The sequence below is a fragment of the Notamacropus eugenii genome, chromosome 2 (genome assembly GCF_028372415.1).
Source record: "Notamacropus eugenii isolate mMacEug1 chromosome 2, mMacEug1.pri_v2, whole genome shotgun sequence".
Classification (NCBI taxonomy): Eukaryota; Metazoa; Chordata; class Mammalia; order Diprotodontia; family Macropodidae; genus Notamacropus; species Notamacropus eugenii.
In genome coordinates this window covers 472,619,132-472,631,344 of record NC_092873.1, presented here as the reverse complement: position 1 = coordinate 472,631,344, position 12,213 = coordinate 472,619,132, and the positions used below count along the sequence as shown (strand labels likewise).

The following is a 12,213-nucleotide window of genomic DNA, read 5'->3' as shown; positions in this document are numbered from 1 at the left end:
GCTATCCCATAATAAAAGTGCTTAAGCTCATTTGTGTTCTCTGACAATTTATATCATATATTATGGCTAAAGTCCAAATTTAAACACATGATTAAAGTCCCTAACACAGTTTTAAAGTCTTAATAACTTATCTTGTTGGTTAAGGTAGTTAGTTGGCTCAGAGGATAGAGTGTTGAAGTTGGAGTAAGGAAGACCTGAGTTCAAATATGACCTGAGAAACTGACTAGCTGTGAGACCCTGGGCAAGTCACTTAAAACTCTGTCTTAGTTTCCTCATCTGTAAAATGAGGATCATAATAGCATCTCCCTCACAACCTCACAGTTGTAGTAAGGAAAAAATGAGGTATTTGTAAAGCACTTTACAAACCTTAAAGCACTATGTAAAAGCTATTATTACAATACAAGCAATGTGTAAATGTCATTTGAATAGACAAATTTTCTTCTCATAGATGATGTGGATTTCAATATATAGGACATGGCCTACCTTTTTACCTGTAGGAAGTCTGTTTTCACATAGAATCACAGGAATATAAAAATCATGGGACTGACAACTAGCAAGGACCTTTTCAACTATCTAGTCTTAACCTGAGGTCTGTGAACTTGTGCTTTTCTTCAAGTATTTTGTTACCTACATTTCGATAGAATTGGTTTCCTTTGAAATCTCATATATTTTATTTTAAGCATTTACAAACTTAATTTTGAGGAGCCCACAGGCTCCAAAGTACCAAAGGAATCTAAACCACAAAAAAAAAAGAGTAAAAACCCCTTATTTAAGTCCAAATCCCTCATTTTACCTAAGGCAAAACTGAGGCCCAGATATGGGAAATGACATGCCCAAAGCAAAAGAGCTGGGTAGCATCAGAGTCGGGACTTCTGGCTACTTGTTCAGTGTCCTATTTTATAATGAAGGAAAGAGAGGCTGAGACAGGCTAAATGATTTGTCCACAGGCAGCTGGATGGCACAACAGACAGAATGAATGCAGTGGCAACCTCAGATACACACTAACTGTGTGATTCTGGGCAAGTCACATAACCTGTCTGTATCAGTTTTCTCATCTGTAAAATGGGGGTAACAATAGCACCTATTCCAAAGATTTGTTATGTGAATCATCAAATAAGATAATATATGTGAAATACTTTGCAAACCTTAAAGCAGCATAAAAATTAAGTGAGAAAGTCAGGACTCAAATTTTTATAAATAAAAAATTTATACTTTTATATAAATAAAAGTATATTATGTACAATGGTATAATGTAATTGTCCTCTTTGTAAGTAAATTTGCCTAAAAATAAATTGTACAGATTATCTCATACTCACACTTAAATAATCTTATTGTTAATTGGAAAAATCTGATTGCCATTTATTTTACAAGCTATGTCATAAAGCAAAACTAATTAATTCTAGTTTAATTGCTCAGACTAACCTTTATTTTCCCATCAGTATGTGCAGAAGCTACAGATGTTGACACACAGACCAATCTTGTAGCTGATAAATTGATTTTGAAATGTCTGTGAAAATGTGAACAAAGGCAGTCTATGAACAGGTCAACTTCCTCCTGTGTTATCTCCTCCGGTGTTTGGTGGATGCTGTCCCACAAAGCTTTTGCATCTTCAGGATTTATTGCATAAGAAATGTCCAAACTCTGGGGGCTACAGGGTGCAGACCAAAGCAATTCTGTAGCAGTCCTATAATGTTCCAGATTACATGAAGTCCACATAGCAGCCATCCAGGAAAGATTGAATGCACTAATTGTTAATCGAGTGAAGCAACAGTCAAAGGTTTTCTGAAACCAAGTTCCAATTAAGGCTGTATTAGATTCTGCCCCATTTGCAAGGAATAAAGGTAGACAGGTAAAATCATCTGATATATTCTCCAGAAGACTATCGCCATACACACAGCAAAACCAACCTGTCCATACCACTTTATCTTCTGCATTCTTTGATGACAGCTGGGATTTGGATATAATCTGCAAGAGAAAAAAAACACATGAAAATATTCAAGTTCAGCTACCTACTCAGAAAATTCCTATTTTTCCTAACTTGTTTTGATTATAACAACTGAAATACTTTGTCAGGAAATGAAGAAATATCCTTTCAATTAACATGTTTTTTTAAACTTATTTTTCTTTGCTTTAGGAAGTTGAGTGGAGGGTGGGCTAAAATGGGAAGAGATTTGAGATTTTCTACAATCCTACTAATGTTCTGCTCAACACGTTTGGAGAAAGTCACACAATCAGGTCAATTACAAATTTATCAACTAATCTCAACTGGGCTCTCAATTTTGTACAGCATTTTCTTATTCCTCCCTAATTAGCTAATATACTACCTACAAGAGCTACTGTAAACCTTCTCTCCCTTGCTCAAACCCCACATACTACCATCTCCTCCTGCAGACATGTTAGCAAAAGCTTTCTTACTTCCTACTTTACTGAAGAAACTGAAGCTATCTTCTGTGAGCACCTTCTTTTCCCCTATTCCACATCTCAAGAATCTCTACATCATCCCCCATTCTCTCCTCCTTGACTCTGGTCTCTGAAGAAGAGGTAGCTTATGTACTTGTGCCCTGACCCCATACCATCCTGCCTCTTCTGGTAGCTTACCCCTTCTCTTAGCTGCAATCTCTCCTTACACACTAGCTCCTTCCCAGCTTCCTACTACTATGACAGATTTTCACCAACCACAAAATTATTCATTTGATCCTGCCATCCCCCTTAAGCTATTATCCTTTATCTCTTTTCTCTTTCATAGCCAAGCTTCCATTTAAAAAAATTGTGTGCATCTGTTGTCTCCAATTTCTCACATGACACTAGTTCCTCAACCCTTGTAAAAAGGCTTCTGATTACACGATTCAACTAAAGCTACTCTCTCCAAATTTCCAATATTCTCTTTACTACTAAATCCAACAACCTCTTACTTGACTGCTGTGCTGCTTTTGAAGCATCCTTTCTCCTGGATACTTCTGGCTCCCTTGGCTTCCATGACACTACTTATTTTCCTCCTGTCTCATTGCTCTTTCTCAGTTTCCTTTGCTGGAGCATTCCCCTTTCAGTGGGTATCACCCAAAGCTCTGTTCTGGGCCCTCCCCCTTCTCTGACTGAGTTCCTGTGGGTGCACTTATCATCTCCACACAAATGATTCCTAAATCCATGTCACCAGCCCTAATCTAATCTCCCATCTGATTTACAATCTGATGTTGTCTGATGCCTGCTAGATATCTCCACCTGCATGTTCCCAAGGCTCCTAAATTTAACATGTCAAAAACAGAACATATTGTCCTCCCACCTACGCCAATCCCTGCTCCAAACTTTCCTATTTTGCTGAAGGTGCCATTGTGTATTTCAGGTTTCCTGTTTCCCAGCTCCAGAGTCATCCTTGACTCTTCTCTCTCCCTCAAGCCCCCAAATTCAATCAGTTGCCAAATCTTGTCAATTCTCTCTCTGGAATCGGTCCCTGTCTACTCATATGGCTCAGACCCTTATCACCTCTTGCTAGACACGTTAATCATCAAATCAGAGAGGAGTTTGCATTTTATTCTAGAGGCAAAAGAGCAAGTATTTTTGAGCAGACTTTGTTACATACATGCTGTGCCCTGCATTAAAATGTAACCTCCTAAAGAGCAAAGATTATTTTTGCTTTTCCTTTATAGCAGTGTATGCACACAACAAGTGATTAATAAATGCCTGTTGACTGACATGAGACATATGAGCAAGTATTTGGACAGGTATTATGTGGAAGAGATATTAGGCTTGTTCTGTTTAGCCACAGAGGGCAGAACTTGGAAGCTGCAGAAAAGCTATTTCAGGTCAATGTAAGAAATTAAGAAATTTCCTAACAATTATAGCTTCTTGCTAATGATTTCCTTTTCTTTTCAATTGATGGAACAATGTATTAATAATCCCATTATCCCCAGGGGAATAGTTCATCGAGGACAGAGACTTTCCTGTTTTTGTCCTTGTGTCCCCAATAGTTGGCACATAGTAGGAGCTTCATAAATGAATCAAAGGATGGGGTCAACAGGAGTAACAGAGTATCCAAGACACCTAGAAGTCCTAATTCTCATCTCCAGATCTAGACTTAGGGTCACTGTGGATAGGAGCATGATTATGGTCCACTCCCAAGACCAGTTTCTATACCCACACCCCACGGATTGGACATCTAACTGGACTTAGGGATAGAAGTGTGTTGCTCGGCTTCTCCCACTAGTTGCCAGGTTTGCTCCACTGGGTCCAAAAGACTCCTCCACCAGGCTCCCACTTTTCCGAGGGAGTGTCCAGGCTGATGATTGTCTGCTGGCCCCCAATAGGGCATTCTGTCAGCCTCGGCATGGGTGGGTGTGTAGGTTCTGCCATAATGGGTTGTTGCATAGACTGGGTCATGGGCTGCTGGATAGTCTAGGTCATCAGCTGCTGGACAGACTGGGTCATGGGCTACTGCAGAGACTGGGTCATCGGCTGGTGGACAGACTAGGTCATGGGCTACTGCATAGACTGGGTCATGGGCTGCTGGATAGTCTGGGTCATGGGCTACTGCATAGACTGGGTCATGGGCTGCTGGATAGTCTGGGTCATGGGCTGCTGGATAGTCTGGGTCATGGGCTGCTAGATAGTCTGGGTCATGGGCTGCTGGACAGACTGGGTCATGGGCTGCTGGATAGACTGGGTCATTGGCTGATGCATAGACAGGGTCATTGGATGATATGTAGACTAGATCATGAACTGATATGCAGACTGGATCATGGGCTGATACGTAGACTGGGTCATGGGTTGATACACAGACTGAGTCATAGGCTGCTGAATAGACTGATGGATGGATCCCAGGATGGGATGCCACATATGTTGATTTATAGACTCTGGCATGGGCTGATGCATGAGGTGCCCCATGGTTTCTGGCCTGGATGGTTGCCTAGGCTCCAGCTGCACAGGCTGCTGCCTGGGCTCCGGTTGCACAGGCTGCTGCCTAGATTCTGGGATGGGCTCTTGCCTGGGTGACTTGGTGGGCTCCCATGTGGTTTCTTTCTTAGCCTGCTCTATGGTTTTTGGTACAGGACTCTTCAGAATGTGTTTCATGGTTTCAACTGTCTCCGTGGGCTCCTTATCATCATGGTCATGGCTGTCATCCCCACGGTCACTTACAGTGTCTGCTGCAACCACATCAAAGTGGAAGAGCACATCCTGGGGGGCCCTGGGCTTATGGCCATAGAGGGGCTGGAAGGGGCTTTTCCTTTTGTTCTTTGTCACCGCCACCTTCAGGGAGAACAGTGCTTTGTCCAGGATGCAATCCCACTTCCCAAGATCTCCCTTCACCAGGCTCCACAGGGTCCTCCTAATGGAGCTGGAAGTCAAGGACAAGATGCTGTTAATCTTTGGCTCAAACACTGACATGACAATGTTGAGCTTGCCAAGGAGCACCCCCAAGCCCTGGAGCTGGCGCCGGAGGCTTCCAATTCACCTGGCTCACAAACAGAACCCTAACAGTAGTGACCAGGAGCTGGGTGCAGCCGAATCAGAGAAGGAAGGGAATCAGCACCCAGGCCACTTCTACAGGATTTTGTTCTTTCAATGGTGAGGCCTCCACCCAGGGTGAGTAAGCATCCACAGACAAAAGGATGAATCGGAAGCCGTTGGAGGTCTCCACCAGGGGTCCCACCAGGCCCAGGCAGACCTGCTCAAAAGCCTGAGTGACCTCTTCAACCTGAAGTACAGGCAGTGGGTCCTTGTTCCTGTGACTCTTGGGGACACCCTGAATAGGAAGAGACTTCTCCAAGCGTGGCTTCTGATAACAGTTACATTGCTTGACCCACTTGGTAACATCTTGGTCAAGGGTGGACCAGTAGTAGCTAAAGGAAACCTTCTTTTTAGTTTCCTGCAACGTGCAACGGAGGCCTGAGGAGGTGACATGGGCCTGCTTCACGAGCTCTTGGCGGTCCTTCTGGGCCAACACTACCAGCAACTTCTTGCTGGGACGAACATCAGATTATGGCCCAGTCACCTCCAGTCTACTTTTCAAGGTGGACTTCACACATTTTCCCTCCCAGCCAGGCCAGCCCAGCTATGGCTTCTTCTCCCCTCCCTTGAATGCTAATATTTTCCTAACAATTACAGCTTCCAAAAACGGAATGGACTTCTTTGGGTGGTGACAGATTCTTTCTCATTAAAGTTTTTACCCAAAGATTCTGGTTCAGCATGATTTAGATTAGATGACTTCTGAAGTCCCTTCCATCTCGGAGGTTCTGTGAATTTCATAAGTTGGGATTCATGATTTGGACCCTCTGTGCTGATAACCACAGACACAGATTGGCATTCAGGTTGCTGACTCCTAGCTGTACTTGAGGTAGCATAGAGACATATATTGTGGAGTCTCTCATTCTCAATTTTATCAACCATAAAATTTCTCAAATTAATATTACAAAAAATATACTGCAAACAACTTCCAAATCATAAATGATGACAGTCCCCTCCGCAACTCTAAGATTCAAAGCCAGTGGAACTGAATTTAATGCAAATACTATCTCAATGACATGGATAAGAATCACCATTTTATTCTATGTATTATTGTAGAGAGCATTAAAATATGCAAGTCAAGTAATAGATAATCTATATTAAATCCAAAGTTTCATACTCTTCCTCAAGCGAGTTCTTTTGATCCACCAGTTATGAACCCACTTAACATAGGATTAATTTGGACTGATTTTAATATTTTTCTGTTCGTCATCTGATGAAGGCACTTAAGTAGGGAGTGAAATATTAAGCATCAGGCAGGAAGGTATAAGAAAGCAGCAAAAATGAAACTGAATAAAGCACAAAAGAGGTATGCAGAGACATGTCTACTAAATTTGTCAAAATAAAAATGACAAATTTTTGCAAATTACTAATGGATTGGTACACAGGAAATGAGTGGTAAAAATCATATATCTAAAGCTGGAAGGCATACAACTAAAAATTTCTAAATTAAGTGGAAAATTAAAATCACTCAGCTATCTGCACATTCTATTCAGTCATTAATTATAAATACTTGAAAATAATTATATACAAACATATCTCATACCTGTACAAGAAATGCTGCAGGGTCCCGGTGTGTTCCTTTAATTCCTGAGAGAATGGAGAAAGTCACTTTGAAATTAAAATCCTCTCCCATTTCCATAGCCAATCCTTTTTGCTTTTCAGCAGCAAGGAAGCTCTTCAGATGCATAGAATACTGTTTAAGATTAGCATAGGAGAACCTATACATGGGAGTCAGCGTATGTAAAGTCCACTGTTTATGCAGAAGAAAGGCAATCTTTTGTGGGTCAATGTTTTCCTAAAATCAAGAGAGATATTAAGTTTTTAAAAATATAAGTAGAAATTTGATCTTAACGTTGAAGACTTTATGTATTCTAATCCAAAGATAATTAACTTCTAGTTTCTGAAAAGTACTAACAGCATTTTACCACTCCCTACCATAGACAGCTCTTTTCACAATTCTCACATTCCTTCCTTTTACCATTCCCACTCTTCCCTGCTTTCTCTACTAGTACATGGTGGATGCTCAACGCAGAATTCTATTCTTCTCTTCTTATGCCCTAGCTCTATTAGCATTTACAGGGCTAACTCCTAACTGCACTTAGAGAAGAGTAACCAATAAGATGTATGTGACCAAATGCTTGGTTCTCATTTGAGTCATACATAAAATCTAACATATTAATATTATGAGAAATAAACTAGAAAAGAACTTTAAGTTAATTATTTAGTACTGTAGTGTTTACATGGGCAAACAATACAGATAACAGGCTAACTATATACACGCTTATATAGCTATTATATTTTAAAAGTGAAGATTTCAAAAGTTCTTTAGACATTCTGTCATTATCAATCTTCAAGAAAAATAGAAAAAATTATTACTTCTGCTTTATATTGAGAAAACCAAAAAGTTAAGAAAAACAAAATAACTATTAAGAAGAGTTATGTTGGCACTCTATTGAATTGTGGATGAAATTTAACTGATACAGTCTTTTTTCCCCCATTTAATATCATTTTATCTTTTACAATTACAAGCAAAGACAGTCTTCAACAATCACTTTATAAGATTTGAGTTCCAAATTTTTTCTCCTTCCCTTCTCCTCTTCTCCCCCCTCTCAAAATGGTAAGCAATCTGATATAGGCTATACATGTACAATCATATTAAACATGGATCACATCATGAAAGAAGAATCAGAAAAAAAGGGGAAAACCACAAAAGAAAGAAAAAAAGAAAAAAAATAGTATGCTTCAAACTGCATTCAAACTCCATAGTTCTTTCTCTGGCTGTGGATAGTATTTTCTATCTCATCATGAGTCTTTTGGAATTATCTTAGAACCTTGCATTGCCAAGAAGAGCCAAGTTTATCAAAGTTAGTCATCACACAATGTGGCTGTAACTGTATACAATATTCTCCTGGTTCTGTTCACCTCACTCAGCATCACTTCACATATATCTTTCCAGGCTTTTCTGAAACCCACTGGCTCATCATTTCTTATAGCACGATAGTATTACATTACATTCATATACCACAACTTGTTCAGTCATTCCCCAATTGATGGGCATCCCCTCAATTTCTGATTCTTTGCCACCACAAAAAGAGCTGCTATAAATATTTTTGCACATGTGGGTCCTTTTCCCTCTTTTTATGATCTCTTTGGGATACATACATAGTGGTATTGCTGGATCAAAGGGTATGCACAGTTTTATAGCCCTTTGGGCATAGTTCCAAATTGCTCTTTTTTAAAATCTTTTTTAAAGTACAATCTAGCACTTACAGTTACAAAATGTATCCTACATTTCAATCTATGTTTTAAACTTTAAGCACAAACAAAATTAGTTATTTTATGCTGCAGAAATATCTTCTGCATTTTATAGGTAATTCAGTAAGGAGTTAAAGTATTGGCAGTTTGTGTGGTGACTGAACAAAAGAGACCATTTGAAAGACTTTGTATGTTCCAATAAAGTGAGCTTATACTTTAGTAATGGGAATTGGCCTCCTAAAACCTTCAATCTCTCCAAATAGGAATTAAAATTTTAAATCTGTTCTTTCACATCTACTGCTTTGCCTAAATATTAAACACAAGAGCTGAGGATCTCAGGCTTAATGTTTCCATATCTGTACGAACAACTACATCAGCAGCTCATCCCACTGAGATTCTGTCCTGCTAATTAGCCTTGTGTGGTTATGAGAGCTCAGATATACATTTAAGTACTTAGATCAGCTTATGTACAGACAACTGTAGACTTGGGAATATGACAGTTCTCTTCAAGAATATGAGTGGCTGTCATGAGAAACAGGAAATCAGCTTGTTCTGCTTGGTTCCAGATTACAAATGTTGGAGCATGGATAGAAGTTTTAGATTCTATGTAAGGAAAAGCTTCCTAACAATTAAAGCCACCCAAAAGGGGCATTACTCAAAATACTCAGTTTCTATGAACTACTCCTCAGCTAAAAACAAGGATGGTCATGACCTTGAGCTCAATGTCACCCATAGGTATTCCACTTTCATGATGAAGAACTCTGAAAATCCTTTATCTGATCATAATTTATGTCACTCCATTTTCCCCACTGCCGTATTCCTACTAAATCTATTCATTGTCCTCATCTTCACCTTTCCTCCCTTTTTAACTCCGACACCTCATTTAATAAATCCAACTGTACACCATTGTCTACTAAAAATCCTTCATTCCTTTATCCTAACCTCACTATAAAACTCCACTCTGAGATTATTCCCACTATTCAGCACCACACTTCTACTCATATAACAGCTGAATGGAGCTAGAGAAATTCACACAAACACGCTACCAGGGTTTAAAGTTATGTTACTTAATTTCAACTGGGTTCTCACTGACTCTTTACCATCTGCCTACAAATATGCCCAAGTCTCTCCATCCTTAAAAAAAAACTTACACCCTTGCCCTCCCCCACCCCCACACCATTATCCTATACTTCTCCTTCCTTTCTCAGATGAACTCCTGGAGAAAGCGGTCTACACTAAATGCCTGCACTTCATCCTCTCTCATTCACTTCTCAACCCTCTACCATCTGGCATCCAGACCATTGTTCAACTGAAACTGCCCTCTCAAAGGCCCTCATGATCTCCTAATTGCTCAGTCTGACAGTCTTTCCTCAGTCTTTATCCTTCTGTCCATCCTCTCCTCTCGAGGTGTTCCTGACACAGGTCTTTTTTGTTCCCCTCCTGTCTGATCATTTCTTCTCAGTCTCTTTTGCTGGTTCATCTGTGTCATGCTTCCTAACTGTGAGTACACTCCAAAGCTCTGTCCTGGGACATCTTCTCTCCATGCTCTCTGTCAGTGATCTGAATAGCTAACTTGAGCTGAATTATCATAACCATACTAATGACTTCCAGATCTTTATTTCCTGCCCTAATCTTTCTCCTGAGCTCCAGTAATACATCATTCAATATCTTTCCCTTCAAACTCACCACTCTCCCAAATTTTCTTTATTTTTTATACCATTCTTCCAGTTACTCAGGTTAGCAATCTCAGTGTCATCCTAGACTCCTAATTCTTCCCCATCTCGTGTATCCAATCATTTATTTGCCAAATCTTGTAATCCATTCCTCCACAACATTCTAAATCCATCCCTTCTCTTCATTCAAGTAGTAACTACTCTAATTCAGGTCTTTACCTAGACTGTTGCAGTATAACCTTCACAAAGGTTTCCATACCTCGTTCCTATCTCCCTACTCTAATCTATCCTCCACTCAGGGGCCAAAGATGATTTTAAGTGCAAGTTCACACATCCCTATTACCTCTTTAATAAAATATAAACACTTCTGCGTAGTATTTAAAGCCCTTCACAACTTGGCTCCAACACACATTTCTGCTCTTATTACAATGACTCAACTATATACTATGATTCAACCAAACTGGCTTCCTCACTGTTTCTCAGACATGAAACACTCTTTCCTACCTCCAGGCCTTTGCACTGGCTGTTGCCCCTGCCTAGACTGCACCCTCCCACCTCCACCTCTTAGAATCCTTAGTTTCCTTCGATATACAGTTCAAGAGTATCTCTTACATGAAGCCTTCTCCAATGCTCCAGTCACTAGTACCATGCCCACAAAAATTCCTTTATTGTCATTCAGTATAAGTACACTTAAACTTGGCTAGAGTGTATACTTCCTGAGGGCAGGAATTGTTTTCACTTTTGTCTCTGGATCCCTGAGGACTAGCACAGTGCCTGATACATTATTAGTGATTAATAAGTGTTTGTGGACCCATCGATGTTTCTGGTCAGTTATGCACGTTCCATAAAAGAATCAGTTTACCAGGCAGAAAAGCAGTGAGGTCTAGAACAGAAAGAATCTGATGAAAAAAAAAACAGTAGGCCTAGAAAATCAGAGTTTTCTTCAAATGATGACACTACCTCTGACTTGTTATGAGTGAACTATTCTGAAAACTTTAAAGCACTGTATAAATGTGAGCTATTATACTGATAACTAAAAAGCTAGCCAGCAGATGACCTATTTTTGTCCACAGAAAGATAGGAAATCTTCTATTAAGATCTGAAGAAGTCCCAACACGCAATAGTTAAAAAAACCTAGCCGATACAACCATGGACCCCCCTGAAGTAAGAAATAAAGAGCACATAAAGCTTACTTGCAATGGTGAGCACAAAGGAATTTTCCTTCGAGTTGGTGTCTGACCAAATGCAGTCTGCTTTCTGACTGATGCTAGTTGTCTTTGAAAAGGGCTGGCACCGGTAAAGTAATCTCTAAGCCTTGGAGGGACTCTGTGTTTTGGGGTAAATTCTGGTACATTTGATGAGTCCATAACTATACAAAAAGAAAAAAAATAACATTTTAGACACTGAAACTATAATGCATTTTTCAGATTCAACAACTACACTTAGATCTTACATACGCACATACACATACACACACACACACACACACACACACACACACACACACACACACACACACACACACACACACACACAGAGTCTACTAGCTATTTCCTATTAATCTCTTAAGATCAGAATCCTGGAGATGAAAGAAACTTTGCAAGTCCCCTTAACTAATTCTTCCCTACCTGAAAAATGGGTAGCTAGGTAGCTCAGTGGGTAGAGCACTGGGCCTAAAGTCAAAAGATATTTTCAGGGTTTCAAATCCAGCCTCAGACTCCCACTAGCTGTGTGACCCTGAGGAAGTCACTTAACCCTGTTTGCCTCAGTTTCCTCATCTGTAAAA

The 12,213-nt window shown here is 40.0% G+C and overlaps 1 protein-coding gene across 5 annotated transcripts in view; it reads right to left on the bottom strand.

The window, feature by feature from the left end:
* The window catches only part of CENPL (centromere protein L), a 37,408-nt gene that overhangs the window by 5,808 nt on the left and 19,387 nt on the right, over positions 1-12,213 (bottom strand). For all 5 annotated transcript variants that reach the window (XR_011975658.1, XR_011975659.1, XR_011975660.1 and 2 more), the window contains exons 2-4: positions 11,621-11,796; positions 7,043-7,294; positions 1,423-1,965 (exon numbers count right to left, since the gene is read on the bottom strand). Coding sequence is in view for 2 of the 5 variants with exons in the window: in XM_072648590.1 (XP_072504691.1) it covers positions 1,423-1,965; positions 7,043-7,294; positions 11,621-11,794 (969 nt within the window). In the remaining 3 variants the exon portion in view is untranslated. The remainder of the gene's footprint in view (positions 1-1,422; positions 1,966-7,042; positions 7,295-11,620; positions 11,797-12,213) is intronic.